Source organism: Callionymus lyra, chromosome 10 (genome assembly GCF_982586985.1).
Source record: "Callionymus lyra chromosome 10, fCalLyr1.hap1.1, whole genome shotgun sequence".
NCBI lineage: Eukaryota > Metazoa > Chordata > Actinopteri > Syngnathiformes > Callionymidae > Callionymus > Callionymus lyra.
In genome coordinates, this window is record NC_141827.1 from 21,413,227 (window position 1) to 21,441,147 (window position 27,921).

The 27,921-nt window shown below is 36.6% G+C and overlaps 1 protein-coding gene across 2 annotated transcripts; it reads left to right on the forward strand.

Moving 5' to 3' along the window:
• Positions 1-9,279: 9,279 nt before the first annotated feature.
• ppm1j (protein phosphatase, Mg2+/Mn2+ dependent, 1J) lies at positions 9,280-27,166 on the forward strand. Of its 2 annotated transcripts, XM_087801695.1 has the most exons (11): positions 9,280-9,706; positions 19,818-19,932; positions 20,501-20,539; positions 21,824-22,153; positions 22,363-22,475; positions 23,576-23,660; positions 23,857-23,975; positions 24,048-24,111; positions 24,185-24,292; positions 24,524-24,675; positions 25,541-27,166. In XM_087801695.1, the coding sequence occupies exons 1-11, from the start codon at positions 9,456-9,458 to the stop codon at positions 25,686-25,688; spliced, it is 1,524 nt and encodes a 507-aa protein (XP_087657821.1). In that variant the 5' UTR covers positions 9,280-9,455; the 3' UTR covers positions 25,689-27,166. The 2 variants fall into 2 exon arrangements, with proteins under 2 accessions (XP_087657821.1, XP_087657822.1); XM_087801696.1 differs by lacking the exon at positions 20,501-20,539.
• The last annotated feature ends 755 nt before the right edge of the window (positions 27,167-27,921 follow it).

Below are 27,921 nucleotides of genomic sequence, written 5' to 3' on the forward strand. Positions count from 1 at the left end.
AAATTTGAACCCTTGTGTTGTCTCTGGGTCAAGGTGACCCAGTGGCACTCCTGTACTGACCCGAAAATGAAGGGCGACGAAAGGGTTAAAGCAATGACCAATGCCATTAAAAATTACCAATTACCAATTTAAAATTGCAGAGCACTTTTTATCCGTATTTATTGCTTTAAAAACCCCAATATGTAAGATTAAAACTATGGTTCTGACTCCCCCTGAGGACTGAACAATGAAACTGCAATTTCCATTCTGGTCAATTTTTAATTCTGTGATAGTGGTAACTTCAAAAAGCATCTTGGTACTTCATATGAAAAAAACGTTTAAAGTCTCCTTTGTGTTGCCCAGGTCAAAGGTCTATAAAATAATATTCATGATTTTTCAACATTATACCATCATAACTTTCTGGGCACAGTTTCAGTGTATCTGCCAATCAAATTTTTATTTATATTCTCAGATAAATTATTATTCATGCAGGCTTTTGCTTGATTTTCTGAGACTCCTGTGTTGTTCTCTGTGTTATCTTGATCTTTAAAGTATATATTTTATTGAGTTTTGTTTTGATTGTTTAAACCCCTTATCGCCCTGGTCTGGAAAAGCGTTCTACAAATATAAATTACTTACTTACTTACTTATAACAAAAAATATAATACTACATATTGCTTGTTCAACCCCTTATCTCAGGGTCAACACAAGGGATACCTCAAACACATTTGATTTTGGCCACCAGGTCACCTTGACCCAGAGATAACACTATACTCGTATTAAAAAACATTATCAATGTTAATACTTCTTAAGCTATAATGTTGAATAACAGGAAAACTATTCAGGAAGCACTGGAATAGTGATTAGGACCAGAAAATGGCTGATTCTTTGCAAATATTTTACAAATCTAGACCTCAAAATAATCAATTATTATTATTTATCAAATCATTTGAAGAATGTTGGAACTTAATTGTTAATAGACCGTCTTTTGAATAAGTTACCACAGAAATCGACGGCTGGGATTGGATGAAATCCTTTTATTTTAAGGTGACCTACATTGTTTCTCCAAAATGTTTTTATTGGTGTTTTATTACACAAGAGAAGCATTGTATTCTCACTTCAGAGGCACTGTGCCGTCCAGCAGAGGTGCATACATAACATAGAGGAAGAAAAAGATTAAAAGGATAGATTGTGTTTTTGTTTGGAGGGTTTTTTTTCTAATGAAAGAAACACTCTTTAATATTTGCCACATGGGGAGAGTTCGCTGAAACTTGGATGTCGCTACCAATCTTAGAAACTCCACTGAGCCTTCAAAGCGATCTTTTGGGTAGCCCCCCCAAAAAAAATTCCCTTAACAACCAGAAACACACTTTCTCATCTTCTGGGAAGAAAAATCTATATGTGGTGGAGAAGGATTTTATTTTAAGCTTGTCAGCTCACTGGTGGAGATTATCGATGGCATCCCATCATTGGTGTGACCACAGTAGATCAGTCTTGAAGTAAATGTCGGACAGTTCAGAGGTTTGCTTGAAAGAAATATAATAAAGGAGTTAATTGTCAAGAGTGGTCGTGTAAGGCTGAAGTACATGTGCGATTTTGGATAATCTTCATGACTTCTGGGGATGATAAGTATAAACCTTTCTCCAACTGTCTAGACCGCCTCCATGACAGGGTAATTAAGAGCTGTTCTCAAAAAACCTCAAATTTCTCTCTTGGGTTTTGCAGGTGAACAAAGTGTCCGTCTTGCAACACCAACTACACAAAATAATGGGCTCCTCGACAACAGATCTGAGCCTTTGTTTCAATAAACTGCTTAATGACCCGGTTTAAAAATAAGCTTTGAAAAGAGGGACATTTTTTTTTGTTTTTGCTGCTTTCAAGTCAGGCACTCAAAGAAGAAGCGTTTTATTATTTGATACGTGGTTCAATCATTTATCTGTCAGGCTTAAACACGACCTGAGGTTCCATCAGATGGAGCTAAAACGGCTACATTAGTCAGCGACCACAAGCCACCAAGACTTCCATCACAACTAAACACACCCACAATGCAACAACCCCAGGGCAGTTTTCTACTTGAAATCACAATCACAAAAAAATTGTATACGTTTAAACTATATCAGAAACCTTTATTTTAGCTGTATATTTTGTTTAAGCGCTTTAGGTATCAAACCAATATTTTCTGTGTCTGTTTTGGTGTGTAGTTTTTAATCTTTGGTAAACATATTGTCCAATTACACTGACGCTAAAGTGATAGGAGAAACTACTGTCCATCATGGATGATGACAGTCATCCTCAGTGAACAGAGAAGCAGATGGAGGACGAGTGCTCCTCCCATGATGCAACACTTATAGACTCAGGGACACATTCATTCCTCATGCTATTAGATTGTATAATTGTTCTTTGGGTGCAGGAGTGGAATGAAAGAAGAATGTATTCCATGTTATCCTTTTTATCCTTTTCTTTGTGTTATTTTTTTTCTTTATACTTAGATTTTTTTCATTTGTCTTTTTGTTCTTTTTATAGAACTTTGTTCTTGTTCTGAGTGAAGGAGATCTTTAGAGGGATTAATAAAGTTTAGCTATCTATCTATCTATAGATCGTGTCAACTAAAGGGCTAGGATTGTTTTCAGAGAAATATTCTTTGAAGTACTGGCCAAAAATGTAAGCTCATTTTAAAGTCCATTAAAAACACCAAAATACCTCTATGGTTCTCATCTTAACATTAGGAATTGTTCCGGAAGAACCTTATATTCAAGTTTATATTTTAAGCTTGTTTGTTGAAAAAGCTAGAAGGCTAAAATGCTTCACAGACAGGAAGTACTAGTAGTGAAAACACTGGAGCACTTCCTGTGTAGACAGTAGACTGTTGTTAAGTGTGTCATTTTGGACAAATACAAACTGAGCATCAGTCGCTACATTAAAATGAACTTGTATTTTTTCCTATAACTCTAAAAAGGAACGCATTACTCTGAAAATGATCCCAACCCTTATTCGACACGAGGGTGAGTAGAAAATGAGTTTTGGATGAACTATCTCTTTAACCTTGTTAAAGCCGGACACTTGAAGTGTTTGTTGCAGCTTTCGTTTCAGTCCGCTGGTCAATGTCCAGGCCTCAAGAACACAGTCAAGCCAATAAATTAAAAATGAAAATGCAACTAAATAAAGCTAAAATAAAGCTAAAACATATGAACGCAACATCTAAACAGCTCATCACATGGGCTCGTCACATCATTCATTCTCAGCCATCTTTAATTTCAGTCAGTGCCTGACTAGACCAGATGGAAGATCAACAATGTAATGACAGAGCTCCCAGTGTCTCCTTTTGTGGTATAAAGTTGTCTGCGTCAGCAACTGTTCATTTAGCATGTGAAGCAGCTTTCACACCATAGACTCCCAAATGAAGCGGTAGAAATGTTGCCAGACTTCTCTGGCAAGAAAAATATTTTCAGACGTAATGCAACCACTCACGTAACTAGCATCAAAATAATCAGGACAGAAAACACAAAAAAAGTACTTGAAAAATAAAAGCGCAGTGATTAGGAAGCATCTAGTGGAGAGTGCGTTTCATTCATTTCAGCTTTTTTTCGACTTATTAACACCTGGTTTATAGATCTATTTACTATATTTAATGATGGTAGTATTTATTGATAGTTTAAATGTTTGTCTTTGTACGAGACTTCATCTAAACATCTGTTTTAGTAATATTGGATTGTTCTTTTGGCTTTTCTGGCGTGCCCTTGATCTTAAACCATCTGTCAGAACTGTTTTAGTTCCGTTATTGTTGTTGATCATGAGGAAAAAACAGCTTCTCTTACTAATACTAGGTCTGTGTGTGTGTGGAATCTTTTATTCCGTTAAGTCATGGTGCAGAGCCACTCATAATTGTCTAAATATGGTCGTCAGATGCCATCTCCTGCTGAATGATAATGTAGGGGGACCATCTACTTTGATGTCGACCAGGGTCACCTATCTTTTTATAACCGTGAGCTACTCCAAGGGCTCAGTTTTTTGCTATTAAAATTACTTTAGATATGTCATTTGTTAATTAATTTTATTGATGATACTTTATATTACGGATATATGAAAAATATTTTTTGAACAGAGCCAAGGACTGCTCCTTTGATGTCTGCGACCATGTTGGTGACCCCTAATATACTAAACCTGTAGCCCATGGGACATTTGCCGCCTGTGAGATTATATTTTGCGGCCCACAACATCACAACAAATGTTTTCAGTTATGAAGTAAATTTTTGATTATATTGTTATGGGAAGAGTTCATCATAATTTATAGTTCCACCCAATTTCTACTCACCCTCATGTCGACTAAGGGTTGGGCATTAATGATAAGTAGTATGGAGGTATTTAGATGTTTTTAAGAGTCTGATTTAAAAATAAGATGAAGTAGAAGGTTGCTACATTAGCATGAACACACATTTTCTTCTATAACTCTAAAAGGAACAGATTACCTTGAAAATGATCCCAAAACTTTGAAAAAAGTCGACAGGGGCTCAGTAGAAAATAGGTGACTCTTTAATTTATGGTGAACTATACCTGTAAGAGGGATTTCTTAAAATAATGTTTAAAAAGAACATTGAACAATTGAACTGAAATTACTCAAATTCGCAGTAAAACCCCATAGAAATTCCAAAAACATTTAACAAGAAAGTATAAATAAAATCAAAGTCAGTCACATCAGTGAAAGACTCCCCAGCGATTTGGTCAAGAAAACAAGGTCAAACGAGCAGTTCAGGGACAAATAATGGAATAATACATTTATAACGAAATTAAGAAAAGCAAGTTTTGTGCTCAAACCCAAGCTCAGTTTAAAAAAAAAAAAAGGCCAGACAATCTGGACTTCAGATAAAAGCCATAATCTCACGCTTGAACGCTCCGTCATCTTCATGCCCAAGTGTCTTTGAAGACAGCGGGAAGTCTACCGGAATATTGCAGAAGGAAAAATAGGAGTTATAATAGTCTGAGGACTGGAGCAGGCTATTAATAATGCAGAGGAGGCAGCGGCTAATGCTGCCTTTAATTCAACAGGTCTGCAGCCGCCAGGACAGTTATTTCTCCTCCACAGTGGAAGCTCGATAAGAGGCAGCTACATCAGGCTTTATGGCTTTGTGCTGCACTGCACTGCCAGGTCTTTCCATGACCTCAATCCAGATTGCAAGAACCATTAATGTTTTTTTGTTTTTTTTTTCATTGTCCTAATGGTGTTTCCAACTTCCTCCTGCAAAATAGTTTTGGAGCTTCCACTAAGTCTGCAGAAAACATGCAACATTAAGATAAAAGCAATGAATTATTCAGAGAATAATATGAGATTCATTCCAACTCGGACCAGAATAGAATTTGTATGTGTTGTAAAAATGTTGTCTCTTTTGTCAGAAAGGTTTCAGTTATTTAATTATGATTCAATATTTTGAATAATAAACTGTTAAATAATGATACAAAATATTACTATGAGTCATATTTTGTTGTCCTGTCCTTTAATAAATTCATTAAAATTCAACCTTAGATGGTTGAATATTTTCTAATATTTTGTTTTTCAAAAATGCAGTCAAACTATAATGTGATCCCTACTGCTATTTGATATTATCCTCTTTTTTTAGTACCTTTTACAGTGTTTAATAATTTTGTTTTTACAATTTTTTCCCATTTCTAATATCCCATCTTTTGACCTAATATATGTTGGCCCTAGAATATATGAATTTATTCCTTACCTTTTTCATTTAATTATCAATCGCCCTACAATTTCTTCACTAGGTGTATTGCAGTAACTATTTTGAACATTTCAATAAAGAAGCACATGCATATACATTCATATATTTGTGTAGTGTTTGTCAGGTTCAACATCAGTCTAATATATTATCCTATTGACGTTTGTTTGCGAGACTTTTGAAACTTGAACTTCCCTTTTTGGACCTCGGGCGCACCCTACTGGACAAAGAACAGAGGTACGTTAGGACATATATAAAACCTTTCACTGACAAGTCAACAATATTCAAGCAGAGAAACGTAAATCAAATTGTCTGTGTATTTTATTGTTTTTTTTTGTTTTTTATCTTTACTTTTTTTCAAACAAGCAGTGTGTGTTGTTTACCTGCTGATAATGATTTACAAGAGCAATTGAATCAATGTCTGTCTGATCTACTGATAAATCTTTCCCTCTCCCCACTCAGCTGGAACGTGGACTGTGTCCTCAGATAACATCTGATTGCATAACACTCCGTGTTTGCTGACTGTCCCCGAAATGACCCAAACAAGAACTAGTGATCTAGTGAATCCCTGATTGGATTGAGAAGATGATGAAATGTGTTTTTTACAAAAGCAGAGTTAAACTCATCTTTGTCTCTGATCGACGAAGTATGTGTATACTGATCTTGAAGGATTATTTTTGAATTCAATTTTAAGGTCTTATTTGTATAGTCATACAGTATAAACGGTGAAAACTATCTTTTGTTTTGATGAATACATCCACATTTTTGACTCGGGTTGTGAACTCTCCAATGTTGTTCAAGCAAATATACTTAGAGATTACATTGCTTGACCTCTTAGCATGTTGTGCAAAGTTTTTAGAAAAAAGGTTAAAGGTTACTGCTAAAATGAAAGATTGCAGGAAGATTTTTTTTACTGGTCCCTCTGGTCCAATGAAGCTTCTTAGCTTAGCTCTTTCCTGTAGTCAGCACTTGGTCAACTAAAATGATGCTTACTTGTACAGTTCACATTATGAAATATCGACGAAAAAATAAATAAAGTAATTCTGTATTGTCATTCGTCGGGTTTATGTGTCGACTCTCCTATAGGGCTGACACGGGTAACATTGTCCTTATTATCAACCACATACACCATCCTTTCAAGAACCCTTGATAACAGAAATATTCTATACTGGAATGATATCCCTGAAGCAACCCTTGGGCTTTTCTGTTTGTTTTCCTTGTTCCCTCCAGGCACTCCATTTTTCTTGCACTGTCCAAAAAATACACGTCAAAAGATTATACGGTGAGTCTTAGTTCTTTGTGGGCAAGATAGTATGTTTGTCTGAATATATACTGTACGTCTTATCTGACATGTAACTCTATAGACTCCATGCTGCCACGTGATAGGAATAAGGTGATCAAATCAATTAAACTAATCATTGTTTTATTATTATTTTACGCAATGTACATTTTTAATATTTGAACTATTATCCCTCTTTTCCATACTTATCATTTATCATTAGTCTATCCTATGTAGAAAATTCCATCTGACGGTCAACAGTGAATAATGGATGGATAATTTTATATAGATAATTATATGTAGATATTTATATAGAGATAGAGATAGAGATAGAGATAGAGATATACTGTACTTAGACATAGACATAGACATATACATATATATTTAGATATATATTTAGATATTTATATAGATATAGATATAGATATAGATATAGATATAGATATAGATATAAATACAGATACAGATACAGATATATTTCGGTGTAGATATAGATATAGATATAGATATATATACAGTATAGATAGATAGATAGATAGATAGATAGATAGATAGATAGATAGATAGATAGATAGATAGATAGATGTATTTGTATTAAAATGTACATTTTTAAATTTATATAGATATAGATTTAGATTTAGATACTACTATATATATATATATATATATATATATATATATATATATATATATATATATACAGAGAGAGAGAGCGATAGATAGATATATAGTTGTAGATATAGATATAGATTTAGATACTATATTTAGACACACATTCTAATGACGTCAGAGACGATCAGACAAAGCGATGATGATGTGAAGTTACCGATGAACAGTTTTTTCTAGTTAAACTTCATCTGAAGATGTTTTAAAATTTAATTAATCCACTTGTGTGATTCATATCAGACATGTTTAAAATTAACAAATATAAACTGTAAGTTTGAATTCATGTTTTCATTTGTTTTTGTTTTTTCATGATCACAGAAATGGAGAAATTCAAGTCTTCATTTAAATATGATCAACATATTGAAATGGAGGCATGGAAAGGGATGAACCCGTCTGCATTCTTTGTTGATTTTGATGAACAAAGGAAAAAGGCTTGAATTCGTGTCAAGCACAGATTCTTACACATGAATATTTTTTGTGCACCATTTTGGTTCGAATGAACGACCATTTTTAGTAGGAAATCAATGCAATTCTTAGTGCATATGAGTCTGAACTGGTCTGCAGTGGAGGATGAGATTTAACACAGGCTGACACTTAAGACCAGGTCTCATGGATCTCATGTACATATTTGGAAGTTACTCTCAGAGGAAAAGTATCTTCTTATGAGGAAATATGCTCCTCACGGACTGCACTATTCAAATCTAGTTATTTATGTAAGTCAGTATTTATATGAAGATGATTAAATCCACACATCCTTCCATCATGACTGATCATCATTCACTTCATTCAGTGCAAGTCATCTGAGTAAAGTATGTTCTCACTTACGTTGAGCAAATTTGATGAAGGTAGATCTTTTGAACTTACAATTATAAAAGTAGCTTGCGAACCGAAAAAGTGTGAGCACCCCTGATCTATATATATACAGTATAGATAGATAGATAGATAGATAGATAGATAGATAGATAGATAGATAGATAGATAGATAGATAGATAGATAGATAGATAGATAGATAGATAGATAGATAGATAGATAGATAGATATGTGTATTTATATTTAAATGTAAATTTAAGTGTATATTTATATAGATATAGATTTAGATATATATATATATAAGTATCTAAATCTATATATATATACAGATATATATATATATATATATAAGGTAAGGTAAGGTAAGGTAAAACTTTATTGATCCCTCAGGAGGTCTCCTTTGGGAAATTGTTTACTATATATATATATATATATATAGTTATAGATAGATAGATAGATAGATAGATAGATAGATAGATAGATAGATAGATAGATAGATAGATAGATAGATAGATAGATCTATATCTATCTATATATATAGATACAGTTGAGATATAGATATAGATATAGATATAGATATAGATATGGATATAGATATAGAAAAAGTGCAGTAGTATAGTTTAAATTGTGTAAAAAAAAATTGTAAACAACAAAAATGTGTATTAAGAATGCCTCGATTGTATCTCAGTTAAATGTACGGATCTGCTGATATCCAATCCCTACATGTCCGCATTTGTGCGTGCGTGTGTGCGTTTGTGTGTGCGTGTAGCCCTGCCTCCTGGCAGCACACACACACACACACACTTCTGCTGGATCAAGTCACTACAGTCAGCGGAGGCTGTTCTCGTGTCTGAATGAGGAAAACACACACACACCGTCACATGGGGCCGAGCAGCAGAACCAGAACCAGCGCTTCCTGACTCGATCGATGGCGTCTCCGCATCTCCTCACACCCGCCTGATTTATTTATTCTTTTTCTTTTTCTTTTCCTGACCAAACCATGATCAGCAAAGTGAAGAACGCCATGTCCACGCTGGTGGGAGGGATGCTGCCTCACGGGCACCACCATCACAGCGCAGGTGGAGGTCAGCCCGGGGGACCGGACGGCCTGCCGCCGCGCTTCCCCTACGGACGCCCGGAGATCCTGGACCTCACCCCGGAGCTGCTGCAGTACTCCACCGAGCACGCGTCGCGGCCGGTGCTCACGCTCAAGCGAGGCACGAAGCTGCCATGGCAGACTGGATACGCCGAGTGAGTGGATTATTTTCTACAGTATCATCTTGTTGTTGTTTGGTTTTTTTTAATTTTTGCCGCACTGAGGTCTTGGATGCACCGCAGCGCCGTGGACTCGATAACATGGCGCTTGTTTAACTGTTTACTCCACTGGAAAATATAATTTAAAAGGCAAAAGTCAGGAAGTAGTCGAGGAGAGAAAGCAGGAAATAGTGACGTTGAACGAAAGTAAATGACATATTATTGCTCACGTTAAAAATACCTCCTAAAATGAACATAGTTTCGCTTGGGCAGGTGCGTATATATTTTTTAATATTTCATTTTATCAAAATTATTATTATTAAAAACAATAAAGACTTAATATAACCGCTGTAACAGATATTTTAATTCTGTTGTTGTTGTGTTCTGAACAATAAAAAAAAAAATTGTGCATTAACATCTATGCTAGCTCTAAAATTGTTAGCATAGGTAAACCATAGGTGTCAGTTCCATATTCGCTCAATAAACAATAATAATATGTTTGGCTTTTATAGTTGGTGTATAACAAAGAAAAACATTATAATCCGTGCTTGAACTAAATTGCCTTAAATTTGAGGGGTTTTTTTGGTCACATAGACTTGTGCTGTGTCTCAAATCGCATACTAGCGTACTCAAAGTTAGTATTTTTAGTGCGTAAGTGCGTCTCAATTCTTAGTATGCGAAATTTAGTGCGCCATGCACACTAAATTGGCATACTAAAACGCCCACAAAACTGAGTATGGTTCGATGGACACTATCTACCCTAAACGGCCGCCATCTTAATGACGTTTTAAACGGAAGTTACGTCATATATATATGCATATATATTCATATACGTACAGGTGTATTTTATGCAGCAGTAGGAGGATGACATGTCTTCGGTGCTGATACCGGCGTAAATATCTCGCGAATATTTCGATTTCTCATATTTTTTCTTCCTTTTTTCTTTTTTTGTTCCAACAGCTGGTTGAAATCATCGTCAAATAGTAGTAGAAGAAGAAGCTGTCGCGTCATTTCCTGTTAGTGCGTAGCAGAAATCTTATTTTATTCTTTTATTTTGTAATGCCACCACATAGCATTCCCATATTGTTTTTACGACACTGGCTAAAAACGTTTTAGATTCTGATTCTGATATAAATGTATAAAATGACTGATTTAAACTATTATACAACTGTGTAGTGTTCAACATGTACAACGTGGGTTTATTCTGGGCACTCTGGGATAACAAGCGGCAGAAAATGAATGATTATATATAAACTGTATATATATATATATACTGTGTATATATATACATATATATATATGCAACATGCAAACTTTCTTTATCTTTGGCTTCTCAAGTTTCCAATTGTACTTAAAGTTACCATCTGTGACAATGTCATATTATGTGTCAATCAGGCTGTTTGCACCCATTACCAAGTAGCTTGTAGTTAGTAAGTAAGCAAATTCGAGTAAGGAAATACATTCTAAATGTTAATTTTTCTTAATATATTTTGTAGGAGAATATTTGGACGTGTTAGTCACACCATTGAGAAGTAGGGAAGTCGCAGAATGGAAGAAATGTGGTCTGGCCTTTCTAAGTATTAAGGATCGTTGCATATTTCCAGAATGCTTGAGTTGTTATAGGTTTGTTTGCAGAGTAAAAGAGAGCGAAGCGAGGAGAAGTATTTCATGAATGTGGTGTTTGAGTGTTAGGAGTGGTAAGACAGCCTTATATCACAAATGTCTAACAGGTGTTTTATTTACCCGTAAGTTTGTTTGCACCAAATGAACTCATGCAGTGCAGCACTTTTTATTAAGTAAATGCATTTTTCTTTTAATCCAAAACAACTTGAGTAAATAAACAAATATTTATTTGAGTTCAAAGTTAAATGTATATCTTAAAACTTCTTCCAAAATATTCAGAGAAAAACTGAGGTTACAAACTTTAAATAAATAATGGGTAATATTGTGAAGGTTTACTAAGAGCAATTTCACTGTGCAAACATTTCCACAACATCCTTGACAACTTGCAGACCTGGTCGAAAGATTGTGGGTTTCATATTTCAGTAAATTAAGATATATTGATTTGTTTGATTTTTAAGTTGAGTGAAAAGTTTATATCTGGGATTTCAAAACTTCACTCGCCTCTGATTAACTTAGAAGTGGAAGACGATGCATTTTAAATTAGGTTAGCAGGTGCCCTACTTAAAAGAAAGACCAATGTTTTGTCCCCTTGTTTTCATTGACATGAAAGAGACGCTAGTCTAGGTTGCCTGACGGATGATGGAATTTATCTCCACACCTTTCCAAAATAAAATACAATTTTATCGTACCTGTGATCCTTTAACCCATGTCTGTATGTGGAGTCAAGAATTCCTGTCTTGACCCGATCCCAAACTCTGGTCTTCTGTCTTTGGGGGAAAAAAACCTTGTGCAACAAAGAACAAAAAGCCTCTCATTGGTAGTCACAGCACAGTTTCAATCATTTGATGAGAGTCCTTTGGTTTGTGAACCATTGGGCAACCCTCAGTCTCTCACTCAACAGTATCTGTACTTCTTGATCACTGGCTTCTTAAACTTGCACATGCTGAATAACTATCCTACCTCTGACACCATCTGCCACAGAGAGTAAAGTCATAACATTCTATTAAAAACCAGGTACTTAATAATGTAAGCGACAGAAAAACACACAGCTAAAGAGATTTCAATAGTTCATAGTTGTCACTGTAATGTCAAATTAAACTGTAATTACCACTATGTTAGTTTTTAAGTTTAGCAGAGTTTATCAACTTTAATTTAGATATTAAGTCAAATCATTAATCATTTTAATTAACATCAATCCTTGACTTGACTTTATTCATCAACTTGGCTGCAATGTTGCATCTTTTCCTTTACTGCTTGGTGATTTCCCTTCATTCTTTACATTTTGCTTGCTAATACAATTTAAATGGCAACTCACGCTGGAACACAACAGCAGTTCAAGTGTGCAGCAGTGGGAGTGAGGCAGTACCGAGTAGAATGTGCTGCTTTGGCATTTCCCGCTGAGTAAAAACATTCACAGACATTCCATTCTTTAAGCGATCAAAAAATGAATAGATCCAGCTCTGTAAATGTGTCTTGTTACCTTGTTGGCCTCAAATCTCTGCTCTAAAATGTGAAACAGATTCTGTTCTGTTATCATATAAGATGTAAATATTTATCAGAACTAATGTTTACAGCACAGGTGTACAAATACACACTTCACATTTTGACTGTGTAATCAACATATCAAATGTACTGTAAATGGGCTATAAAAAAGGCATAATAAAGGTGTATTATAATTGACTATGAATTGATCGTAGATTTTTCATGGTTAAAAAGTTTAAGTATAGAAATTTTCAGTTTACAATATTTAAAGTTAAGTAATAGTGAAAACTAAGATAGCACACGTATAGATCCAAGCTGCTAATGATCCTAAGATCTTACACAAGAGATTTAGGCTGAAAAAAAAACAGGGAAATGTTGAAAGACAAAGAATCAAACCCTCCACTTTTGAAACCCTTAATTTTAGAGCACTTCACCCTTTGTATCTGGTAATTTAAATCCTTAAAAAAAACAAGATAAAACAACCAAAAAGGAGTTTTAAACAGCGAAGCAAAACACAGTCATGACATCAACGGTTGAAAAAGTTCGCTATTTCACCTCTTCAGAGACACATAAATGTCATCTTTTTTTAATGATCTCACTTTTTAGCTCCTCTCTATGTGACAAGTGGTGGGTGTCAGAATTGGGATGCGGTGCACGGCATGTTACACGTGAAAGTTACATTTGCATTTCGCTTAAGCTTTGAATTTGTTTGAAGCCCTACAATGACAGGTAAATGTTTTGAAGTGGCTAAGCACCCGAGGGAGAAGCTGACTACCGTGAAGATAGTTTTTACTCCGTGACTAGGAAGTGGAGGAGGTTTAAAAAGGCTCATACTATATTTGAAATAATAAAATAAATATGTTGTTTTTACTTAGCAGATATTTCTTGACAGGGCCCAAATAAGTTCTTGAACAACCTATTTTGATAAAGATCAATTGTTCTCTTGACTCGTCTTCTGCTGCGATGAGCTTTGACAATTGTAAATCCAACAGTGCAGGTGGGTTCAGCCCGAATGGGGGGCCACCCTGCTGGCTCGCGTCCAAGCTCCGTGCAGCGTCCCCCTTCAGATATGGCTTAATTAGTCGTCGTTTTGGCCTGTGAGGATCGGCGTTCGTCATTGTGAAGTGGTCACTGTTTGGCCGTCACGCAAACCTGTCTTGCAAAAAAATGATGACTTTGCTAACTAGGTTCCAGCAAATGATAAACGCCGTCTATGTTCCAGCACCGACATGGTCTGAGTCATCGCAGCTAAGGTTGCAAATTGGTTTCGCCAGTATCGGGGCAAGAGTGCACTTTCAGTAAACACTACGGTCCGGTGGATACATGATACATCGAGAAGGTTTCCAGATTTGATAAGAGAAGATTGTTAGAGCGATAGATACAATTACATGGGGCCTCAATATTAGGAAGGCTGTAATGTCGTACAACCTCAGATCTACCAGATACCATGATCATGTCACTGGCCTTTTGGCCATAAATATAAATGATTCTTGTTCCAATTAAGCTGTGATTCTTCATCTAACAACAACAACAAACTTTATATTGCCAACCCCAATGATTCCTTGTAGCCACCTACACTACTCATTAACTTTCATATCCAGACGTAGCCATATGCTTACATTGTTGTTTCAAAGTGGTTCAGTGTTTGAGTATATTGTTTGGTTGCTAAAAAGAACATTTATTGGAAACCTTTGTCTTAAGTGCAATATGTTTCCCTGTCATGTGATGGTAATAAGGAACTTTTCCACCATCTGTTCTCTTTGCTACAAGTCTCTTTGCGAGTTAGAGTTTATGATGATGCTACTGCTTAATTTTATTATGTTGAGTTTGAAATGACTGTCTCGTGCTACAGCTACATCAAGCTCATCCGACTATTCATCACGGTTAAAGTGCTTTAAGTTGTAATCAAATAAAACAATCCAAATGCCAATGATTGGTCATACGTTTTGCCTAGCATCCTTAAACAGCCAGCGCCAGACAAAGATGGATATATTAAGTAATAATTTGAATTATTGAATATGTATTGCTTGACTGCCTCTTTGCTGCTCTTCAACAAGATCAATCAAGTTGTCAAATATTTTTAGTACTGTCAGTACTTGTCTGCCATTTGAATCATCATTGAAAGATTAAAAGACTCTTGAGAAGGTTTAGTGGTACTTATCTGAAGCTACCTTATGATTTGAAACCCTCCTAATTATTACCTTTCCTGGTGTGAGAAGCCATGACGCATCAACTGCTGTTATACTGCAGTTGTCAGTCTTTCTGACCCTCGTTTGTTATTTGTGTAGTACTCGCTGGAGCAGCACTCAACACTATGAATGCTAGGCTGACCTTGGAACCATTGAACTACAACAATGTATTGAGACTCCCGTCATTGATCCAAGAGTTATCTTGAATACATATGGTCCTACTCTATTTGTAAAAGCTCTTGAGAAGGTCTGGACCTCTGTTCAATATTGTCGGCGTCTTTCAGCTGATGTATAGAAAAACTTAAAGCTAAACGGTAATATTTGTAATGTTTGTACCAGTTCTTAGTGATGGTTTTCTTACAAGCCACAAACAGAATTCTTACAAGGCATGTCTTCCTTCTGTATAGTATTAGAAGAAAAAATTACAGCCATACATATTTTCGAAGGTACATGGAAAATTGTAACCAATTATTTTTAAACAATTTTTGAATATACTTCCTCCCAGAATGTACTTGTATTAGCATACAGACAGAAAATATCTGAATGGCCAATTTAATTTCCAACATTCATTCTGAGTTATATTTATACCCATTTCGTTATTTCATTTTTCCATTTCGTTTTTATATTTGGTTCATTATTTCCTCTTTTCAGCCTTTAGCTTTGACAGCACTTGTTATTTGGCGAGGGAGAACAAATCCCCCGTGGTGGATGTTAGGAAGAAAAGTTATTAATGGTTGAAGACGAAACCAAAGATGGGTTCAAGTGAATAACTTTCCTAGGTTGAATCTTTCTGCATTGTCCTTTTTCCAAGGAGAGTCCTGTTAGTCCCTCCTGAACAACTAACACTTGCTACCTCGACCTTTATTCACCACCACACTCTGGTCTGGCTAATAGGTATATACATCATCTCTAGGCCTGTTCTCACATCTGTCTGAGAGTAAAAGGTTAAAGATTCTGACCAGAGTTTGAATAAAATGGGTTTTTTATTCAGTCACATGTTTAGACAGCATGTGACTGAATGAGGTAAGACTCCTCACATCCTCCAGCACCAGCAACATTACGCTCAATTATAGCTCATGTGACATCTGAAAGCAGTCAGTCAATGATTCCTGTGCGGGCAGTTTGAGATGATGTAATGATGGCCATTACCTTCCTTTTTTCAAGTTATTTCTCTAACTAAAATAAAATCTTGAAATTTAAATTACAGAACTACTTTGTTTTAATAGAAACAAAATAAGGATATATTATTTATTAAGTGCTAAACCTTTGTTTGACTTCAATACACCACTTTTTATTTGAGCTCCTTCTGCTTGGACAATATTGACTGAACATTTACCTCAACCTCTTCAGCTGTGCTGTCCTTGTTTACACAGTGTTCCTGCAAACTAAATAAGACGTGTTGCTGTCAAACCATTGTTTTATTAACCATCCTGGAAAAACCTCAGAACATATTTGCTCTATTTTAAATGGCCATAAAAAGACCACACTCTACTAATATGAAAACTCCAACTCTCCTGACTCACTCACATGTTTCAAATGTTGAAGTCTTCCTCTCCAAGATGCAGCAAGTCCCTCATCATGACAAGGTTTTGAAGTTTATAAACTTTATAAAGTTCTCCACCACCTAAAATCTCAGCGAATGAGAGGTTACGAATCCATTATGACGTAGTAATGGGTTCACTCCTCCTCCAGCCAGCTGTGATCATGGCCTGCTTTGTTTCATGAGTCCCTTTAGAGCTGGAGACTCCCAGGATTGATGACATGCAGTGACAAACCTCAATGTTTAACCAAACGAAGCATGTGGAGTGGGCGGGGCTTAAGCACATTTTCTAATGTAAATATTAAAAGAGAGTTTTGTAAAAACAGACACATACTGATGAGTACAACAGAGGTCTAAGATCTATTTAAGACAAATTATTTTTACTTTTAAAAAAAACTCTACTTAGCTATATATTATTTTTATTTATTTTTATTATTTTTTATTTATTTTTTATTTTTCATGAAAAATTGCTGTATTTCTGTGGCTATTGGAAAAAAACAATATCAATAAAGTTTTACCTTACCTTACCTTACCTTAGCCCATACCTACCTTCACCCATGTGGCTTTGTTTTGACATTCTCGTTTGTTCATTTGTTTGTAAATGCAATAAATCAATCGGGTTGGAATGGATTTTCAAAACGTCTCTAGTGAAGGTTAGAGGTAGTGGAAGTAAGGTTGAGTTACTGTTAATTTGATTTCATCATGTGGAATTTTTGAAGGTTTCGTCATTCTATTGCTTCTCTATGCTGTAGCTCACGAGGCAAGGTTTTGTAAAGAACAATCGTGAGAAACCTCACTTCATTTTTAAAATACTCTGTATGTAAATAGTTTATGTTTATGCAACCATTGTGACATACTGTACATGTTATTGACATGTGAATCCTAGGAGGTGGTGTAGAGGCACATTTTTAATCTTAAATCATCTGAAGGTCATTTATTTGATAGACTATGGAATGTAATATTAGATTTGTTTCAATATATTAGTTATTTAGTCAAAGGATATGAATAAAAATGTTTACACAACAGAACATTTCAGCAAACACCTACAAACGAGAACTGGCAGGACATTGTGGGCCACGTGTGATTATACTCCAGGATACACAAGCTCTTGTTGACTCTCGGTCAGAATCTCAAATCAGGTTTTGGCAGAAGGTCTGGGACGACACTTTACATTTTTCACAGTCATTAGTCCAGATGCCCGATCACAGAGTCTCACAGTCGCAGCCCCAGTGCTCAGCTTTTCTACTGATTAGTAAGTGAAAGAGCTTTTTATAATCCAGATTTGAGCAGCAGTTGGGGTTTATGCCTAATATGTTGGCGCTCTGTGATCCCACAGACTCTGTGGCCAGACCTTCGTCATTTCTGTGATGAGTTTGATCAACTCAGCTGTTTAGAGAGTCCGCAGGGAGCGTCTGTTTCCCTTTTCTGCCAGTTTTTGGTGTTGAAATCGCATCATGTTTTCATTTGTTTGCTGCTCTTCTAAGAGGAACAGCCTAGATTTATTATATAAATACAAACATACAAACATCACTTTAATTTGAGACTGAGAGTGTTGAGTTTCAATCCTCCAAGTTTTAAAGAAACATTTTTAAAACATATAAAAAGTGCAGAATAGCTCCGTAGATGTTGAAATATCAACATTACATTTGATCTTGGACCTCTATTGTACTCATCCATATGTGTCTGTTTGTACAAAACTCTCTTTTCATTGAAATATTAAAATTAGAAAATGTGTTTAAGCTCCGCCCACTGAAAACGCTTTGTTGTTATCAAGCTTAAATCTAGTTAACCATAACCACGCCACTCTCCTGTGATTGGTCAAACATTGACCCGCATTTTTAGATCTTAATAGACTCCACTCTTCTAAACTCTTGTTGTGAGTGAGTCAGGAGTTGGGTTTCCACATTTGTTGCCTGCAGTTGATACAGAACTCTGCAGCGAGAATTCTGACCCACTCTACTAGAAGAACTCACATTTCGCCGATCCTTAAATCTCTTCTTTGGCTGCCAGTTTCTTTCAGGATCAACTTTAAAATTCTGGTTCTTACTTTCAGTGCTATTCATGTTCAGGCTCCTCCTTACATCAGTGATCTGATCCAGCCTTACACCCCAGCTCGGGCTCTGAGGTCTGTGGATCAGAATCTGAAACATCTTAAGACATTTTTATTCGTGCAGGCTTTTCCTTGATTTTCTGAGACTCCTGTGTTGTTCTTGGTGTTATCTTCACCTTTTAAGTATATATTTTATTGCGTTTCATTTTGATTGTTTAAGCGCTTTGTGACCCTGGTGTGGAAAAGCGCTCTACAAATATAATTTACTTACCTTCTTACTTACTTAAAGAAGACTGAGTTTTTTGCAAGGCATGTTGGATTATCCAAAAAAAAAGTCTCCTGTTTAGCTCAGGTATGTCTTGATCCAGGATCTACTAAAGAATCTTCTTCAGAAGATCTTCCAAGAACTGACATTCCACACTTAAAATACAAAAAGTATTCATCTTAAAATTGGCTGAAACATGTTAGTCTGGAGATAAAGGTTCACCCTTCAGCAGTATTTAATAAAAACGAGGGCGACTTAGAGACTCTTGTCTGAACATATTGCAGCATTTAGCAGTTAAACAGTCAAATACCTCCCTCAGGACTCTCAAAACACGAGACAGAAACTGAAAGAATAGCGATTGTAGGATTTTGTAATCCCTAAGCAACCAGGAACACAACAGTAAAAATACTCATTAAGTCAAGACAAGCAGTCAGGATTTGTGAAGCAAGGCATGTCGAAGCAAGCTTAAGCTATGGTGATGTCTTTTATAAATACACCTATGTTTTATTAAAGTGTTAGTAATAGATTATTTTCCACTAAATGATTATTTTTAGCATGTCATTTTCTTTTGAAAATGACTCATGTTTTACTACAAACTGTATTCATGAAAAGATTTGTTTCGTGTCTGTTTTTTTTAGGACCTTCTTACTCACTGGTCTGTAATTTCATATCTAACGTGTTAGACGCTGACAGCTAAAGACTCTACGTGTGCAGCCTCAGCACTTTTCTGAAGTTCAAATCAATGATCGGTGTGTTGATCTCAGAGGCTCTGCACTCCAGGAGACACAATGAGCTAGAGAGTGACTGAAGCCATTTCGCTGTGGGCTTGGCAGCTCATGATAAAAACACTCAGTCCCCCCTGGAAGGTCATAATGTTTTCATGGAGAGTTGAAAAGGGCAACCACTAAATCTTCTCCCCTCTCTCTCTCTCTCTCTCCCTCGCTCTCTCTCTTCTCCAGGGTGATCAATGCAGGGAAGAGCATGTTGAACGAAGACCAGGCCTCGTGTGAGAAGCTGTTTGTGAAGAAGCCCAGCGGGAAGCATCGCAATTCTTCTCTGCTGGAGGACAACGGGGTGAGAGAAAGAAGCAACGACTTGCATTTCTAATTTTGGAACAAATAAATGGATGTCAACACTTTGTCCAATAACAGTCAAAGTGAAGTTAAAGCAAAGGACTGGGATGTTAGATGAAGGGTTAAGATCAAACTTTCTTAAACCTAAAGACAGTATCACAATCAGACTCTTACTTCCTATTAAAGACAGCTTTATAAATATACATTTTGCTTAGACGGCGACTTCAACAGCTTATAGAATTTGGCCCTTAGTGTGTGACACCACTGTTTTAGTTATTTTGGCTTCAAAGTCTGATCTACTACATACTTATATGGATTAGAGTAAATAATTATATCAACCAACCCATTTATTTTTTTATCTCATGCACTGCACATCTTCAAAAAAACTTTGGATCCAGATGGTCCAGAATCCAAATGTGGTGAGAGTACAGAAAGATAATACACAATAAGAATACAAAATAAAAAACAGAACCAAGCACCGAGGCAGCCACAACTATATAACAAATGTACCTTTTCTTTATTCCACCAACATCATCTTCTGAAAATCTGTGTATCCTTTTTTGCTACAGATAAAAACGACTAACAAGAATATGACTTCCCTGGCACAGGTAAATATATTCTAGGCCTCTTAACCTTGTTTACCTGCTGCCCCCGCGATAGTCTTATAATATTCTCACAGCGACAGAAGTAGTCTAAAATTAGATGTTCATGATGCACCTTTTCATTAATTAGCTTATTTTAAATGGGGCCATTACTTATTTAAGGTTATATATACATGTAAATATGCAAGATTATAGCCGGTGGCTAGTTTCTATTTTCAGTCCTGCAGCAAGATAAATAAAACAACAGTGATTATTATTATTAACAATTATTCTTAAATGTCAAGTCCAAATGTAAGGGGATCATAAGAATAAATGTTTTTCCTTTTTTTTTTTATATGTTTCAGACCTGTTACGTGTTACTTATACACAATTAAATAGTTACAGACACATATAAAACATGCCAGTTTCATAATTATAAAGTGATTTCATTTGCTTTACAATGATTAGGTTCATATAATAAATGGCCTTATTTCAATATTTTAGTTTACTCGGCCTCAATCTCGTGTTATATTAGTGTTTTTAATCTCAAGGCGTCAACACTGATGGAAGCACATTGCGCCTCCATGAGGCGTTGCCGAAATGACATCACCCTTTGTTTTTCTCACCCCTCCTTCCGCCCAAAGAGAAGAGAGCAGATGTCAGATGTCTGCTCATTTGCTACTCTTGAGTCACGCCATCTCTGCTGCGGCAGAATCCATCCATCCGTCCAGTTTCTAGAGAGAGGCTGTTTAGGATGAGGGTCCGTGCCAAGTCCACCTGCTCCCGGCGAGAGGCGAATTATGTTCTGCCACAACAAGACAAACACTTCACACTCAGACTTGTTCGTCGATCAGCCTCCATGGATCAGTCGAGAGTGTCCTTTTTTTAATTGTTATTTTTTTGCCTCCAAAATGAATAAATCAACAATTCATTTAAAATCTTTATTGACAGATTCCTGTCGCCGACAACAGGATTTGACAATTTTTTAAGCCTTTTTTTTCTCTTATCTTAAGATAAAATGTTTCTTATCAGGTGGTAAACTTTGACCACTTAAATCTCTTCAGATAATCAACAGCCGGGTTAAGTTAGCCGCTGTGCTATTTAACTAGCATCTACTGTGTCTTTAAAATCACATCAAGTTGAATTTCCAAATGAGTGCATCAGTCCTAAATCTACTAAACCCTCCCAAATCTCTGGCCTCCAGCTCAGATATGTAATCTCAGGGACGTTTTTAACCCGCCCCCACAAGTGTAATCTTCCACACGACCATATTATTACCGTTGATTTTGCTTTTTCTCAATCTCCTCTCAGGACGGCACCGGAATCCCCCTGCACTTCTGGGGGGTCTACGACGGACACGCGGGTTCTGGTGCGGCCATCGTGGCCTCCAAGCTGCTCCACCGCCTGATCAGAGACCGTCTGGGGGAAATATGCCACCTACTGGAGAACCCCAGCACAGCGCCCCCTATCTGCCTGGCGAAGAACGGCAGCCCGTACCAGGCGGACGGGAAAAAGGGGGCGACGCAGGATTCGGAAGACCCCGACGCGGTGAACGACGCCACCATCCGCTACCACATGGAGAAGGCGGTCTGTCTGGAGAGTCTGGTGATGGGGGTGATCGAGACGGCCTTCAAGCAGATGGTGAGAAGTTAAACTCCTTTTAACGGAACAATTTGGATTTCAATCAATCAAGCAGGTTTTTTTTATCTCACTCACATCAACATCACTCTGGCTGCTGTCAATCACTCTTTAGACAATTATCTCCGTCTGTCGGTTGCAGCTAAACTGGTTTAAAATAAACTTTTCTTTCAGCTGAATTTAATTATTAATCTTTCCTCTGAATGGTGCAGGACGATCTGATCGAGAAGGAGAAAACATCGTACGCCATCTCTGGAGGGTGTTGTGCCTTAGCAGCCATGGAACTAATGGGCAAACTCTACGTAGCCAACGCGGGAGACAGCAGGTGAGTGACGCCACAGTAGAAGTACTGCTTTAACATACTGCTATATATCATGATATATACTTATCTGTAGATGCTTCAGAAAGCCAACGTATCAATCATGTGTCTAAATGCAATCGTGTCAACTATTTCATATTATTTTATCACTTGATGTGTTTAATCTAATAAGCACTATAAAAATAATGTCAGTTTTAATTTTAATATTAAATACAATATATGTATTATTTTTATATTTATTTTTGTTGTTAAACTTTGATCATGATAACCATGCGTTTGATTTGATGCTTGGTAACTTCCCTTGATTTGGTCTTGAACCAGGCGACTATGTGTCTTAACATGTCAGGTCATGATGTGTTGATGAGGCTTCATGAAACAGCTGATGAGGTCTCATGAAACAGCTGATGAGGTATCATGATACAGCGTCTTTATTTTGGAAAAAAAAACACAAGATGTCACTTTTAAGTTTGAATTGATGCCATTTTTTATTGAATTAGTAGCTCTAGTGGCCTTTCAAAGTCAATACACTGTATCATGATACCTCATCAGGTGTTTCATGGCACTGCCAGATTATCTTCATTATCCTCCCTACTCACGCAGATAAAAAAAAAAAAAAGTAATAAAAAAATAACATATAAGGCCAAAAAACAACCAATTAAGCTTCATGAAGCAGTGTCATTATACTCCACTAGATGGCGTCTCTGAACTTTCTTTCTTTCTTTGATAATAAAACATCACATCATTTTTAAACTGATGGCGCCACCTACTGACATCTAAACAACTATGACACCGCTTCATGAAGCTTCATCAATCCAACACTAGAAAAAACTCTTTATAAATAAATAAAATAAAATACTTTTTAGCCAGTAATAATCAATAGAACATAAAATTATGAATTGTTTCTCTTTCTGATAAGCCCTGTAATAAATGCCTCACAGTACCGGTCCCGGGGGCCACTGTGCTACATGACAATACAAAAGATAGAAAGTGAACTTGCAGTAAAATAGTTCCTGTGTCAACTAACCAACTTGAACCACGTTTCTGAGAAACACTTCCTGTCATATTGTTATTCACATTTTTCTTTTGATGTGTCTTTGTCTTCACAGGGCAATAATCATCAGGAACAATGAAGTTATTCCCATGACTAATGAATTTACACCCGAGTCGGAGCGACAGCGACTCCAATATCTGGTTGGTTCTTCAAATAAACGCTTTTAACTGGGAGAATAAATGAAAGGGTTTCGTCACTGGTCTTGTAAGGAGCAGATTATGAGTCAGCGTGTGGGTGTTTTTGTGCCGTGGCAGCGGCAGGATTCTATATTGTCGTCTTTTCATTTGAAGCCGTTACATAAATGATATTTTTGAGTTCATTCTCTTTGACTCGCAGGGTTTTCTGAGGCCAGAGCTCCTGGGTAATGAGTTCACTCACATTGAGTTTCCACGACGGATCCAGCACAGTGAGGTGGGCAAGAAGATGCTCTACAGAGACCACACCATGACCGGATGGTAAACATGCGCTTTATATTGTTGGGAAAGTTTCACTCGATTACACTAAAGCTTTTGATGTTTGTGCGTCAGGGCTTATAAGACGATCGTCGAGGACGACCTGAAGTTCCCGCTCATATATGGGGAGGGCAAAAAGGTGAGATCCACACAGGTCTCATGTTTTAACCATCAAAGTTGAGTTGCATATATCTGTGTTTTTGTGGCCACAGGCGCGTGTCATGGCGACCATCGGAGTGACCCGAGGACTCGGAGACCATGACCTGAAGGTGTACAACTCTAACATATACATCAAGCCTTTCCTGTCGTGTGTCCCAGAGGTGAGTGGAAAGATGAACATGTTGATTATTAGTTGAAAAGGAAAGAAACTCTGCTACATTTAAAACAATAGAACAACTTCAATAGTTCATTAATTGTTTAAAAGTACAGCATCTGCACAACAGCACCCCCTGTAGGTCAATGTCAATTAAATAAATACTTTTAATAAGAATTTGATTTACACTTCCCTTTTGAAGATGTCTTCTTTAAACTCTGCTGACTTCTGTCCACAGGTGCAGGTTTACAATCTCGAGGACAACAAGCATGGTCCAGACGACGTCCTGGTCATGGGCACAGATGGATTGTGGGACGTGACGACGGACAGGGAAGTGGCTGATGCCGTGTCATCCTACTTATCCTGCTGTGATCCAGCAGATCCCATGAGGTGAGCAGTCAGCAGAGTGATCATGGAGGAGCAGTTCCAGTACTGCTAGTGGGCCACTAGGGGGCGAACTTTACCTGACATTAGGTTTAAAGGCCAAGTGCATATATTGTAAATATGTATGCAGGTAGATTTGCTTCGCTGTTGTTTAACCAAAAAAAGTTGATCTATCATCTTTATTTATTAAAGCTCTTTTTTATTTAACATATTTTTTGATCGAAGCAACTTTATTTTGAAACTAACTTTTTTTTTTTATTATTTAAAATGTTCTTTTTAAGTGAAGCTATTTTTTATTAAAAGGTTGTTGTTTTTAAAAAAAATACTTTTTGAATGAAGCTCCTTTTTTATTGAAAAATTATTTTTACGATTGAGGGTTCTTTTGTGTTTATTTAAACTGCTTTTTTTTTATCATAGGTACTTTTTTAATTGAAACTACTTTTTTATTGAAATTCTTTTTTAATTGAAGTTCCATTTTTAATTGATTTTTTTTTTTTTTTGATTAAACCGACTTTTTTTATTCAAGCTTCTTTTTTATAAAACAGTTATTTTTAGGACTGAAGGATCTTTTTTATTAATTCAAGATACGATTTTATTGAAGGTTATTCTTTATTGAAAATATATATTTTTTATTTAATCTTTTTTTTTAAATTGAAGCAACATTTTTTTTTGATTGAATAATTAATAAATAATTCGACCTCAATACATTAAGTCAAGGAAGATCATGATGCTGACAAAACAGTAAAATAGAGTTTATTGAACTTATAAAGATAATGTACAGTACATCAATGCTGCACTGTAGTGTTGGGTCCAGTTGTTAGTGCACCACTGCTTCTGTGTTTCTAACCGACCGTCTGGTGGTCCTCTGCAGGTACACCCTGGCAGCCCAGGACCTGCTGATGAGGTCCAGAGGAGTGCTGAAGGAGCGCGGCTGGAGGCTGCCCAACGAAAAACTGGGCTCCGGCGACGACATCACGGTGTTCGTGGTCCCGCTGGCAGGATACGAGTCGACCACATGACCGACCCGTTGACTGGGGCCGCTCACTAAAAAAGGCTCTTGGAACCGACGGGGGAACACTTGACCCCTGCAATGCACCTTCGTCACCCACTTTAGCTGGAACCTCTATCGCCCCCTTTCTGTCCAAGCCCGGTCCTTTTACTTCCGCATCAGTTGCCGGCTCAATTCTGTAATTACAGTGTTTTCTTCATCTTTTCAAGGCTGGCGGCTGATCAAACTGAGAACTAGTGTGAAGCATTCACTTGAGAAAATACATCGTTTTACCTTTTTTTTTGTGCTTCAAATCAACGTCAGACGCTGTCCAAGCCTTCCTGGTGATGTGAGATTTCAGAAAATGTTGTTGTATTTCTCCATAACCAGTACTTACTTACTTACTTTGTTAAGTAAATGCTGAAATTTAAGGCTAAGAATTCAACCAAGCAGTTTAAATGCAATTTACAAGTAATTCATGTCCTCAAACAAGTGTTTGACCTTCAACAAGTTCAACTGAACTCCTTTTTTTTTTTTAAACAATTAATTAATTTAAAATACTAAACGTAAGATAGATTACTATAAATAGATATTGTAAAAAAATATATATATTAGTGATGGGTCATGAAAGCTTTATGAAGCAGTGTCATGTTGTTTAGAGGTCAGTTGGTGGCGCCATCAGTTTAAAAATGATGTGATGTTCCTAAACAGAGGAAAACAGTGCAGAGAGGTCGCCATCTAGTGGACTCTGAGAGTAATGACAGTGCTTCATGAAGCTTCATAGAGAGAAATACTAAATTAAGTGCAATTAAAAAACAACCCGAGATCATGTTGCTGTAGTCCAAGAGAATAATCCTCATGTTATTTCAGTTTTCTTTCTGAAGTGAATGCTTTCACTGGATCTTCCTGTGCGAGAACAGGAGACGCTTTTCTTTCTGTACGTGGGACGGCAGTGAAGAATGTGAGGAAACCAAAGAGGATGGAGCATCAAAATATGTACATTCAAGCAGCATGAATTGAAGTAACAAAACAGGAATGAACCGTCTTCAGCACAAGTTTATGGTCTGTGAACGATGATGATGATGAACGACGATGATGAACGATGACAACTGAGGAACTTGAAGATCGTCGCACACGTGTCAGCGTGTCGCTCTTCATTGAATGTTTACCTCTTTTCTTTCTTCCACAAGAGTCAAACTCATACCTGGTATAGTAAGATGTGATCAACTTCACACATATGCCTTATTACTTTTATTTTTTATTTATGATTCATATTATATCACAAAAAGAAATGGACAACAGTTTGCCAGGTGTTCTTCGTAAAAAAAGAAAAGATGGTCCTTAAACATGGCATATACCTCCTTTTGTATCGTTCTGTTACTCATTTTGATTCTATTTTTAAAGAACAACTGTTTCAGAAGTATTATATTTTTGTTTAAATCCATAGTTGAAAGGCAGTTTGACGTAGAATGAGAATGTTTAGAAATAAATCAATTTTCTCCCCATCGACCCTGAGTTGTGTGTTTTATCTTTACAGTGTAGAAATTTAAAAAATAAATCCTATTTATACGTGAAAATGATCTGGATTAGTCATATATTTCCCCTTGAGCGCAGTAAAATCCCTGATAAACGACTCATACTGGTCGTTTCTCGAATGAAGCCATCAACGCAGCGATCAAGGGAAATGCTATTAAGCCGAGAAAATAATCAAGCTAATGATAGATTTGATGATTATTATCTCCTTTTTTTCTGTTGAACTGATGTGTCACCACCTCAGGGCTTAGATCTCCATGTTTTAAATGATCCTACAAACTACACACCAGAGGGACGTGAGCTGAAGTCGTCCCAGAGATGGGACCATAAAACAGGTACATAAATACTCTGAGAATTCTCTACTAAACAAGTTTTTTATACAAAGTATTTCTAATGTGAGTCAGGTTAAAAGAGTGTTTCTAGGGTGGCTACTGTCCAGCAGAAGCCCACTGGTCTGCAGGGTCTCTCTCAGGTCCACACCCTTCTTCACCCTCCTGTTGCTCTCCTGCTCCTACAAATTACGTCACCTTTGCTCAGAGAGAGTGGGCGGGGCTTACAGAGAACCTCCCGGTATCTCAACCGTTAAGGTGGTGGAAGAGCCCCTGGTGGAGGGTTGTGGACTTTTCAAAATAAAATACAACCGGTTTTTTTTTCTCTTCTTTTTTTTACTTAATTAAACAAACAATATTCCGTAATGTAAAGGTGATTAAACCTTTAATTAACTTAAAATC

Excerpts from the sequence above, each read along its gene's own strand:
- ppm1j (XM_087801695.1), top strand. The coding sequence starts at position 9,456 with ATGATCAGCAAAGTGAAGAACGCCATGTCCACGCTGGTGGGAGGGATG. Across the intron at positions 22,154-22,362 it reads AGACGGCCTTCAAGCAGATG|GACGATCTGATCGAGAAGGA; the intron begins GTGAGAAGTTAA and ends TGAATGGTGCAG. Across the intron at positions 24,293-24,523 it reads TCCTGTCGTGTGTCCCAGAG|GTGCAGGTTTACAATCTCGA; the intron begins GTGAGTGGAAAG and ends TTCTGTCCACAG.